This window comes from Polypterus senegalus, chromosome 10, assembly GCF_016835505.1.
Source record: "Polypterus senegalus isolate Bchr_013 chromosome 10, ASM1683550v1, whole genome shotgun sequence".
NCBI lineage: Eukaryota > Metazoa > Chordata > Cladistia > Polypteriformes > Polypteridae > Polypterus > Polypterus senegalus.
This window is the reverse complement of record NC_053163.1, coordinates 9,379,057-9,392,000: the sequence shown is the minus strand read 5'-3', so window position 1 is coordinate 9,392,000 and position 12,944 is coordinate 9,379,057. Positions and strand designations below refer to the sequence as shown.

Sequence of the window (12,944 nt, the reverse complement as noted above, 5' to 3'; positions counted from 1 at the left end):
GCCTGTGTATCTCATATTCAAATTTGTTTTTTTAGGTGTATTATGATTACAGATTATTACAAATCACATACTTGACACTTTCACGTTCATGTATCAGGGAATAGACAACGTTAAGAAAGCTGTGTCTTTAAAGAATCCATTGGCTGTCTCTACATTTTATCAATGTTAAATGTAAGAAACAGTTATCATAGTGCTAATAGTCACATTTCAATTACTATTTTTATAATGAAGTTTACTATGTTAAACAATCTGTGAAGAGCAAATATTATGCCTTAAAAAGAGTAATAATTTTGCAGTTTTTGTGACTGTGCACCTGTTAACCCGGGTATTCAATTATTTGACTTAATTGGATTCGGATTCAACGGGTTGGAAAATGGATGGATGGATGGACTTAATTGGATCTTGATTACTTTTGGGATTTAAAATACCTCTTTAAGATCATCAAATATATGTTTATTATATTACATATTACTTATTCAAAAGTTACATTTAGAGATTAAAACACGACAGATGTTTGTTCATATCTCATTTAGCCTCCATTTGACTCCATCAGGTCCTAGTGGTGTGCTGAACACACCAGCCTGTCTTTAGTGACTCTGAGACTGGAGGAGGCCAGGAGTCCAACTGTATAGCAGGCACTGATGGGCATCAGCATCACGACTGGTGACAAGATGGAGATGGCAGATAGTTCAGCTGGATATCATCCTATATGACTACCCAAGCATATTAATAGCACACAGTGTCTGTAAAACAGGAATGGTTTAACAGGTGGAGGCCACTGACATTTTTCCCTCCTCATCTTTTCTGACTGTTTCTTCACTAGTTTTGCATTTGGCTACAGTCAGTGTCACTACTGGTAGCATGAGGCGATACCTGGACCCTACAGAGGTTGCACAGGTAGTCCAACTTCTCCAGGATGGCACATCAATACATGTCATTGCCAGAAGGTTTGCTGTGTCTCCCTGCACAGTCTCAAGGGCATGGAGGAGATTCTAGGAGACAAGCAGTTACTCTAGGAGAGCTGGAGAGGGCCATAGAAGGTGCATAACCCATCAGCAGGACCAGTATCTGCTCCTTTGGGCAAGGAGGAACAGGATGAGCACTGCCAGAGCCCTACAAAATGACCTCCAGCAGGCCACTGGTGTGAATGTCTCTGACCAAACAACCAGAAAGACTTCATGAGGGTGACCCAAGGGCCCCATGTCCTCTAATGGGCCCTGAGCTCACTGCCCAGCAGCATGCAGCTCGATTGGCATTCGCCATAGAATACCAGAATTGGCAGATGCACCACTGGTGCCCTGTGCTTTTTACAGATGAGAGCAGGTTCACCCTGAGCACGTGACAGAAGTGAAAGGGTCTGGTGAAGCCATGGAGAACATTATGCTGCCTGTAACATCATTCAGCATGAGCAGTTTGGTGGTGGGTTAATGATTGTCTGGGGAGGCATATCCATGGAGGGTCACACAGACCGCTACAGGGTTGACAAAGGCACCTTGGCTGCCATTAGGTATCAGGATGAAATCCTTGGACCCATTGTCAGACCCTATGCTGGTACAGTGGCTCCTGGTGCACGACAATTCCTGGCTTCATGTGGTGAGAGTATGCAGGCAGTTCCTGGAGGATGAAGGAATTGATACCATTGACTGGCCACCACACTTTCCTGACCTAAATCCAACAATGAGACAACCCCCGAAACAGGAATGAATGGTTTAACAGGTGGAGGGAGGCCACTGACATTTTTCCCTCCTCATCTGTTTTGTCACTCTTTTTGCATTTGTCTACGGTTAGTGTCACTACTGGTAGCATGAGACCATACCTGGACCCTACAGAGCTGGCACAGGTAGTCCAGCTTCTCCAGGATGGCATATCAATACCACATGCCATTGCCAGAAGTTTTGCTGTGTGTCCCGGGATAGTCTCAAGGGCATGGAGGACATTCCAGGAGACAGACAGGCAGGACAAGGCCCCTCGTAGAAGGTCCTTAACCCATCAGCAGGACCCACCGGTATCTGCTCCTTTGGGCAAGGAGGAACAGGATGGGCACTGCCAGAGCCTACAAAATGGCCTCCAGCAGGCAGGCAGGCAGGCCACTGGTGTGAATGTCTCTGACCAAACAATCAGAAATAGACTTCATGACGGTGTCCTGAGGGCCCGACAATTTCCTCTAGTGGGCACCAGCTCAATTGTCATTTGCCATAGAGTACCAGAATTGGAAGATCCACCACTGGCACCCTTTGCTTTTCACAGAGAAGAGCAGGTTCACCTGAGCACATGCGGTGACACATGTGAAAGATTCTAGAGAAGCTGTGGAGAATGTTATGCTGCCTGTAACATCATTCAGCATGACCGTGTTGGTCATATATGCAGAACTTAATCAACAAAGTGTCCTATATTACATCAATAGTTAAATCAAATATAGGCCTACACAACTCTATTATGCAGAGACGGTTTAACACTCAGAAATAAAAAAGGCCAAAGACCAGTAAAACCAGTGACACGTTTATTAGAGGAGATGTTAAGATGGAATTCCAAGTTGAGAAGCCTCAGTGATGCTGTCTGTCCTCGTACTGCAACAGTTGAAGCTCAAGTTTGTCAGATTCTTTGCTCAATTAAAAAAAAAGATTTACTTTTACCAATACTAAAAGTGTATTAATGCACATTTTTAATTTCACTTTAACCATATATTTAAATTTATATGTATTTAGTTTATATTCTTGTCTAAATTCAGATTAATAAAGTATCTATCTATCTATCTATCTATCTATCTATCTATCTATCTATCTATCTATCTATCTATCTATCTAAATTCACTACAAGTATAATGGTATTCTGATTAACAGACGAATAGTGCTGAAAATAAAAAGAAAGGACCGGCTGCTCCCCAACACCACATGATGTCCCAGTCACTGACTGCTGGTCCATCAATGAACAGACCTTCTGCTTCTTACTCATAGAGACACTTCCTGTACTCATCAGAGATTCACTGAAGCCAAATGAGCCTCCGGCATCAGCACATCCAGAATGATGTGAAGTTGGGGTGTTGATCTTTACAAAAGTGCCTACAGCTTTTGACAGCACTTCATCAGGTAGTTGTAGGCCATCTGTCAGCTCCTCATCTTCTTCTGTATAGAGGTCATTATCCGGTGACCTTTAAGATCATCATTTTTAAACCATTTGAATGACACCTTTTCAGATACAGCAGCCTGTTGGACAAGCAAATACAAGAGTTTGGTGATATCAAGTCATCATTGCTCTACGGATTACAATAACAAAGTTTTACTTGTCATCTGAACTACGTTACCAGCAAGTGATCATCTGCTCCATGGCCCTTTATGATGAACTCCAACTGTGTTTTGTGATGTGTCCGCCTGGAGGCCCTGCTGATCTCTGCAGCCTCATAAACCTGAGCCCCTTGTTCTCGAGTCAGCTACCCCACTTCAGCCACACAGCAAACCTGCTCTCCTACACGGTAAACACACAGAAATAAAACATGAAATTGTCACATGAAGTATTTGTCTTGTGCAAGTTGTCTGGTTTTGGTCTGAATGCTCCTATTTTCTCTTAAAAGTGGACACTTTGGATATTAGTCTCGTCCGATGCGAGAGATGGACGTCTGAAGTGGAGCTCCACTAGCAGCGGTGTTATTTTTCATATTATTTGCTTATTATCCTGAGATATCCTGCATTTATTCAACCCAAGGACACTGCTACATTATATATGTAAGCATATATAAATATGGCCAGCAAGAAAGGGGGTCCGAAAGAAAAGAAAACTAAAGCTGCACCCAAGCCATGATCAGGAAGCCCTGGCTCAAGATACGGCCTTTCAGAGATAGAGCTGGAACAGCTGGGCGAAAGTACAGACTCTTCGGGACCAAGCTCCGCTACATCGTCGCCGGCTGAGAGTGAAAAGGGGAGCGAATGTAAGATCGGGAGTGCAGATCTCGATAGCTCGCTGATCGGAGAACACCTGAAACTGGAAGGGGCCTTACAGTCCGCGATCTCAATTACTCCACGCGAGCCGGGAATAGCGGGAGCACTGGCTACAGTAGAGTCTGACGCTTCACCCACGGTACAAGAAGGCACAATTAAAATGTCTAAACTGGAGGTGATGCTCGCTGAGATCGTACAAGATATAAAGAAAACCGAGAAGGCAAATGAGAAAGCAAGGGCAAAGGCACATGAGAGGCTGAAACAAGAGTTGCTGGAATTGAAACAGGAATGGCAGCAAGCAAACGAAACAGCGGCAGGAGTTGCAACAAGCAAACGAAGCAAGCGGCTGATGCTGCAACAGGCAAATGAAAGGCTGCGACAAGAAATGCAAGTGGAAATCCGACAGATGCTGGGTAAAATTGAAACGCTTACTGATCAATTGGAGGATCTCAAGGAGACATTCATGACTAGGATTGAATTAGCCGAAAATTTAGCCACCAGTGCTGAAGAAAAAGCAGAAAATGTCAGCTCCGAATGCAAACAACTCGAGAAAGACTGGCTGCTTTGGAAGATGAAGTAGAAGGTACAACGTCAGAATTGAAGGTCTGCCTGAGAATCGAGAAAGTTCAAACCCGTGAAATTCGCTGCTGAACTTTTTTCTAAAATAATCGGGGACGACTTTAAAGCAGAATCTGAGATAGCAGCAGCTTACCGCGTACGCGGATCAAACACCGTTAGACCCAGACCAAGGTCTTTTATAGTTCGTTTTGAACGATTATCATTTAAGCTAGAGGTGATGGCACTCCTCAGAAACAAGGAAGATATTACATTTGAAAATAACCACATTCGTATCTTCCTGACTTCTCTCCAGCAACAGCTACTAAACGCGCTGCCTTCTACAACATCAAACAGCGGTTACGGCAAGCCAGCGTCAAATACAGCCTCTTGTATCCGGCAAAACTGAAAGTGGAATGGCAGGTCATTTCTATGTCTTCGCTAGCAAGGAAGAAGCAGAAAAGGAATTAAGAAAGCTGATCCCGGACTATTCTGATACATAATAGTGAGTCATGGCGGTTAATAATCTACTGTCTGATCTATTCGTTTTAAAATAAGGGTTTTTATCAGCACATATTCTCATTTATTCTCATTATTACTTAGTATTACTAGGGCGCTATCTGTTTATGTTTTATTGTGCTTAATTACTTTTTCTTTCCTTTTTTTTTTTTTCTAATTATTTCATCTCTACCCTAAACAAGACTGTTCAATATCATACCCTTGGTTTATTGTTATTGCTATTACTGCATTAAGACTTGTTATGCTTATTTGGACACATCTTTAACACCATCACCGGGTTTATTATCTGGGTGTATCATCTTAATGCACTAAAATTGCTGAAGACTATATATATATTTTAAGTGCAAAATTCTTTTTTTTTTTTTTTTTCTTTTTAAAAGACTATATTGGTATATCTCTATCTTTTAACCTAAAGCGCCGCTGCATTGGGGCTTGTTTTGCTTTGGACGTGCTCTGTCTCTGGGTATGTCAGAGGACTGGGACTATGTGAAGTGGGTTTTAGCCTCACTTGGGGAGGCAAAAGGGAGGGTGGGGGGTTAAGGGGGGAGAGAAAGAGAGCAGGCTTGATCTATACCTAATCTATCCTATTAATCTTTATAATTATAACTACCAACGTAATAATAAGCTGCATGGCAACAACTGTAGGGGAAATAGGAAATTAAGGTCGAAGCTGTCTCACTCCCAGTTAAGACTATAAAATGACATCAAAAACTCAGAATCAGTGTCTCCATGATGGGACAGTTAACTTCGTAAGCTGGAATGTTAAAGGCCTGAATCACGAATTAAAGAGAAAGAAAGTACTCTCTCACCTAACAGGTCTAAATGCTAAAATAGTATTTTTACAGGAAACCCACTTACTAAGCAAGGATCAGTTCCGGCTGCAAAAAGACTGGACTGGCCAAATGTTCCATTCTAGTTTTACAAAGAAAACTAGAGGTGTGGGAATTCTCATACATAGAACAGTACCATTTGTAGCATCAGATGTAGTATTGGATCCTGAAGGGAGATATGTAATGGTCATGGGAGACTTATCTAACTGTAAAATGATTTTGATAAATGTTTATGCACCTAATGTTGATGATAAGGAATTTATACAAAATTTATTTGCATCCATTCCCAATCTGAACACTCATAAAGTTATAATGGCTGGGGACTTTAATTGTGTTCTAAATCCACTTTTAGATAGGACTTCCTCCACAGGGGAAATGGCATCTAACACCGCAAAGATAATTACAAAGTTTATAACTGATCACAACTTATCAGACCCTGGAGGTTTTAAACCCAAATTCAAGAACATATTCTTTCTACTCACCAGTGCATCATTGTTACTCAAGGATTGATTACTTCTTTATAGACAATGATTAAATCTTGTGAATACGATGCTATTGTTATTTCTGACCATGCACCTATGATCTTGGAGCTAAAATTACTAAGCCCCATACACTCACCCGCAGATGGCCTCAACCCGCTTCTATTAGCTGACGAGAATTGTACTGAATTTATATCCAAACAAATCAAATTCTTTCTAGAGACAAATACATCCCTGAGATCTCTGCAGGAATACTCTGGGAAAGTCTTAAGGCCTTCTTAAGAGGACAGATTATCTCATATCTTTCCCACAGAAATAAATCCGAAGCCAAGAAAGTAGCAGAGATAAAAAGCGAAATTACTAAAATAGATGAAGAACATGCCAGACTACCAAGCGAGACTCTACATAGGAGGAGGCAGGCTCTACATTCAGAATTAAACCTCTTGACAACTAAAGAAACTGAACAACTAATTTACAAATCCAGACATCATTATTATGAACATGGAGAGAAAGCTAATAAGCTTTTAGCTCAACAAATTCACAAGCAAGAAGTGCAATGCAATCTCGTAATCACCAACACGAACGGAGATAAAATCGAACACAAAAATATAATGCACACTTTCAGAGACTACTATAAATCCCTATATACTACTGAGTTTAAAGAAGACAATACACATCTAATGCATTTCTGGATACATTACAGATACCACAAATAGACGCTTTTAGTGTGGAGGAACTTGATAAACCTCTGGCATTATCAGAATTACTAGATGCTATAAAGTCACTCCAAGGTGGAAAGCAGCAGGCCCTGATGGCTACCCTGCAGAATTTTACAAGAAATTCTCCGCTCAGCTAGCTCCCTCCTATTAGCAACATTTACAGAAGCCAGAGATAACCAATCTCTTCCACAAACCTTTCGCCAAGCACTAATCACTGTTTTCCAAAACAAAATAAGGACTTATTACAATGTGCATCATACAGACCAATTTCACTTCTGAATAACGACGTTAAAATACTCTCTAAAATCATAGCTAGAAGGATGGAGAAAGTGCTCCCTCGTAATATCACAAGACCAAACTGGATTTATTAGGGGCCGCACTTATCTTCAAATCTTCGACCTGTTTAATGTAATATACTCACCAACTAAATCAAACACCCCAGAAATATTATTATCATTGGATGCAGAAAAAGCATTCGACATGATTGAATGGAAATACCTTTTACTACATTGGAGAAGTTTGGGTTTGGCCCAACATTTGTGCATGGATTAAATTACTGTATACTAACCCAGAAGCTTCAGTTTGCATCAATAACATTTGCTCAGACTACTTTAAACTAGAACGTGGCACTAGACAAGGATGCCCTTGTCACCGCTGCTGTTTGCATTGCCATTGAACCACTGGCAATACATTGTCGAAATACTGATCAGATAAAGGGGATTAGCAGAGAAGGACTGGAACAGAAAATCTCATTATATGCAGATGACATGGTACTGTATATATCGGACCCAGAAAATTCTGTGCCTGCAGTCTTAGCAGCACTCACAGAATTTCAAAAGATCTCTGGTCTCAGAATTAATCTGAATAAAAGTGTACTCTTTCCAGTGAATTCTCAAGCATATAATATTAGATTAGACACCCTACCTTTTATCATTGCAGAACAGTTTAAATACCTCGGGTAAACATCACAAGTAAACATAAAGCTCTTTATCAACAAAATTTCGCGTCTGCATGGAAAAAATTAAACAAGACTTGCATAGATGGTCAACCCTTCATCTCACACTAGCTGGAAGAATTAACACTGTTAAGATGAATATTCTTCCTAAGCTCCTTTTTATTTCAAAACATCCCAATATACATTAATAAATCATTCTTTAAGCAATTAGATTCAACAATAACCTCATTTATTTGGAATTCAAAACATCCACGCATCAAAAGAGCGACCCTACAAAGACAAAAGGCAGAAGGTGGCATGGCTCTACCTAACTTCCAGTTTTATTACTGGGCAGCAAATATACAGGCGATAAGAACCTGGACACAAATAGAAGAACATACACAGGCTTGGACCACAATAGAAGTAAAATCCTGCAGTACTTCTTTGTATTCCTTGCTCTGTGCTCCAATAAACACACGCTATCGGCAATATACAAATAACCCAATTGTGCTCCACTCACTTAGAATCTGGAACCAATGTAGAAAGCATTTTAAGACGGAGAAGCTTCTATCTGTGGCACCTCTGCAAGAGAACCACCTCTTTCAACCTTCACAAACATATGCAGTTTTTAATATCTGGAAAAATTTGGAATTAACTTGCTTAGAGATCTTTATATAGACAACGTCTTTGCATCCTATGAACAATTACATTCCAAATTTAACATTCCAGCTACACATTTCTTTCACTATCTTCAAATCAGGAACTTTGTTAAACAGAACCTTCCAGATTTTCCTCATCTTGCACCCTCATCCATGCTGGAAAAATATTGCTCAATCTCAAGGACTTAGACTCCATCTCTACAATATATAAAATCATTTTACAATCCCTCCCTTTCAAAGATCCAAGAGGACACTGGGAAAAGATCTCTCAATTAATATATCAGAAAAGGAGTGGAAAGTAGCAATGCAGAGAATTCACTCGAGCTCCATATGCGCAAAGCATACAATTATACAACTTAAAATTATTTATCGAGCACATCTGTCTCGACTAAAACTCTCCAAAATATATCCAGGACATGAGTCCCAGCCTCACTAGGTCACATGTTCTGGGCCTGCACCAAATTAACATTATTCTGGACAAAAATTTTTAATTACCTTCAGACAGCCTTGGACTCACAATCCCTCCTAACCCATTAACAGCTGTGTTTGGGGTTCTTCCAGAGGGGCTTAAAGTGGAGAAAGACAAACAAATTGTGATTGCATTCACTACACTGTTGGCATGCAGACTTATTCTGATAAACTGGAAGAACCCAAACTCTCCTCTTTTAAGTCAGTGGGAAACTGATGTGTTATATTATTTGAAATTGGAAAAAATCAAATACTCAGTTAGAGGATCCGTACAGATGTTTTTCAAAACATGGCAGGATCTAATCAGTAATATTTTAAAATAAGTTCATGAAGCATAGAGAATTTATTAATTTAGGTATGTTTAAAAGCTTAAATTTTATGCCGTTTGGCTTGCTCTCTCTCTCAAGGGTGGGGATCGATCTGTTCTTAACTCTATTTTTCTTTTTGTAAAAACTTGATTGCTTTGTATGGAGTGTAATAAAATGAATAAAAAAAAAAAAAAAAAGTGGACACTTTGGAATGGAGTTCAAACTGTGAGAATTCCGGTGTGGTTCATTACAAAACTCTCATTCATGGTTATCTCAATAGTTTTTTAGAAAACATCAGTTATTTCAGAGTATTATGAATACACCAATCTGGACACTACCTAAAGTAATATACAAGTCACAGGTATGTCATCCTAAGATAAAAAGGATATATAGAGTGCTCTCCACTATTATTGGCACCCCTTGTAAAAATTAGTAAGAAGGGTTAGATAAAAAAAAAAAATCCCTGTTTGCTGACATTAGAAACATCTGACTTTTAATTGAAACAATTTCATTCAAAGAAAAACAAAGCCCTCATCAAGAAATAAATATTTTTAAAATTAACATTTTCATAAGGGTTGTCATTAATGGTGGAGGGCACGTTAAATGAATGCCACAAATGAAGATATATATATATATATATATATATATATATATATATATATATATATATATATATATATATATATATATATATATATATTATCAGCATCTTTAAAAGACTGACAGTAAAATCAAAGGGTCTCTCCTGGTCAGGTAAAGAGAAGACTGAGAGAGAATAAGAGAAAAAGTACTGAAATCCTACACAATCTAAACACAAATGTAAAGTTACGTAAAGCTTACAGTTAATATTCAAATGCCATCAACGTGTCTGTTCCACAGTCTACTCAACCAGTGGGGATGTCGAAGGAAAGAAAAAAGAAGACAAACGTGAAAGTCAAACAGGACAAGTGAATTACAAGTTTAAGAAATGGGTGTTTGCAATTTACCTGATTTTTCATTAACATTCAATTTCCAGAAGATATTCTTGTAGCAATATGGCTGAAAGGATTAAAAATATAAATGTCACTTGTAATTAAATTGAAAGGCTCTGTGAACATCACGACTGTCAGTCTGAGTCACGTATAATTTAGTAGTCTTTAACAATTTAGAAATGGCAGGCATCATCTGCACAAAACTACCATGAAATTCTATTAAATTGATGGTACAAAAACATCGCAGATTACTTGGTATTACAATTTAGACACATTATTCCAACATAAGGAACTAAACTGAAAAGAAATAAGATAATACGGTGCACCACTGTAGTCAATCTGAACCTTATCAAAAGCCTGCTTTACGACAGAATGACTGATCAAGCGTTTCCTAGATGCTTGTAAAAGATTTTTTTTTCGTTTTCCATGCACAGTCGAGGAGTTCACCTGAAACTTGTCTTGTGGAATTTGAAGAGTTGCCGGTACTGCTGAGTGCCGGTCTACTTCAAGCACTGAATATAAAGCAATTGCTACAGCGAAAATGATTATTAATAGCAACGTAAAGGTTCAAGGTATAAAAATAACCATACAAAACAAAGTTATTAAAAAATACGAAAAAACTGCAACTTTCAAACGTTTTCATTTCGAAGCACACTTACCTCCATTTTCAAAAATACTAGCAATTAGTTTCGCCGCTTCTTTTGTCTAATGGAGTTTTGATCACCGCAGTTTTTTTTTTTTTTGTCTCCTTTCGTTTAATGGAGTTTCTTCGCTTGGTACAGCGGCAGATTATTTAAGAGGAAACTATATGAGGCGGACACTCAAATAGCGATCACCAACTATAAAACGTTTGGATCATGTTACATTTGATAGACAACTTCAAACGTTGATAATTGGACAGGTGAGTTTTTGATTGTCATAGAGAAACAATAATCTCATTCGTTGAAATTCTGTATTAGCCAATACTATCCACTTACATTAGCAGTTACATTCTGCCTTCAGATCCGCCCATGATTTCTCCGGTCTGCAAATACACCTTTCTCTCTTTTACACTCATTGCTTGATTCGGCGCTGGGGCTTAAAAAATTCCATTGTACATTAGCTATTGTAAAAACCTAAAAATGATGAAGATGGGGATACAGGCTTGCTTTACGTGTGGCATACTGTGCGTAATTTCACGAGCACTCGGTAAGTTTATTATTTGTCTATATACTTTCATGACACGACGCCAGCAGTAAAGATACTTTAGATGAAAAGGTATCAGTCAGTCGTCCTGCAACTTATTTTAATCAGCGGTGAACATGAATTAATCAGTGATGCTTTATATATGTTTGATTACTGTAAATGACGATGTTTGAGAGTAAATATGCCAGTTTAGAATATATTTTCAGGAATTTTGTAATCTCAGGGAGCCTCCATTTAATGAAAAAATACGTTTTCTTTTAGCTGAATTAGCCTGTGACATGAGCGAAGTTTATAGTGTTTCGTGTCTTTTTATGCAGTCTCTTGTGGAGATCATACGTATATATAGTAGTTTTAAAACTCGGATACATTTTTTTACATTTTCTCAAATCTGATTATGAGTGCGCCTGTTGCAAATGGCGCACGCCTGTAAGTGACTAAGAGGGTAAAAAAGAGACAAGTAGCTATTTTTAACTATCTTCTTAATGAGGTTCCGAATGGTGTAAAGGAAGTAAAACACGGCGATCAGAATTATTTAAACATAGCCGATTTTCTGTTTATTCGTGACAGGAAATGCAAACAAAACAAAAAAGAAAAGTGAGCTATACTTAATTTTACTATCCGTTATAATAACAGAGAGTGACGTTTCTAAATGTAAACTGCGAACTGTACGGAATTGCGCTTTCCATGAACCACTCCCATGGCCACCTGTCAAAACAGAAATGCCTTCAGGTATTGACTGATTTAAGTAATTAATACTTAAGACGATGTCCTTTAACTTTTTAAGTGAGAATATTTAGTGTCGTGGTTTTAGACCTAACATTTGCGGATCCACCCATGCTTCTGATCAAAGAAACTAAACAAACCAAACGCAAACGCACCCATGCCAAGATTTCGCTAATGGCTTTGTAAAAGAAGGGGTCTGTTTAATAAATGCCAGTGGTGTATATGTTGGGGGCATAGAGAGCGTGGATTATTTCTTCAAGGAAAACATTTTACGATGCACTGTAATCAGTCGTAAACGTGAGTTGATCCAGGTTGTACTGCGCCAGCGTTTCTCAACCTTTAAGTATTTGCGACCCGAGTTTTCATAACAGTTTTAATCGCGCCCTCCTAACGTTTTTACCAATTTGTTCTTTTAAAATTAATGATATATCATAGATGCATATTTTACATACTTAACTTTTATCAATATTTATCTATCTCTATATTTATTTTTCTATCAGAATGTAGTTTAAGTTAATTTGCTTTGGTTTCAATAGATGTATTTTTCATATTTTCGATTCTTGCTTTCTTTTTCTCACATCCTCTGATCTTCAGTTACTCCATATCCCAAGAATAAAACTTAAAACTAGAGGAGGCAGAGCATTTTCGGTAATAGCCCCCAG

General features: G+C 38.7%; 1 protein-coding gene across 2 annotated transcripts in view; it reads left to right on the top strand.

Annotated features, from left to right (window-relative positions):
• Positions 1-12,944, top strand: part of LOC120536679 (programmed cell death 1 ligand 1-like) — a 72,936-nt gene that overhangs the window by 21,874 nt on the left and 38,118 nt on the right. The window contains exon 1 of one of the 2 annotated variants that reach the window (XM_039765114.1): positions 11,464-11,562. The exons of the other annotated variant lie outside the window; for it this stretch is intronic. Within the exon in view, the coding sequence (XP_039621048.1) occupies positions 11,496-11,562 (67 nt within the window). The 5' untranslated portion in view covers positions 11,464-11,495. Of the gene's footprint in view, positions 1-11,463; positions 11,563-12,944 lie in introns of those variants that run through there. 2 annotated transcript variants of the gene reach the window in all.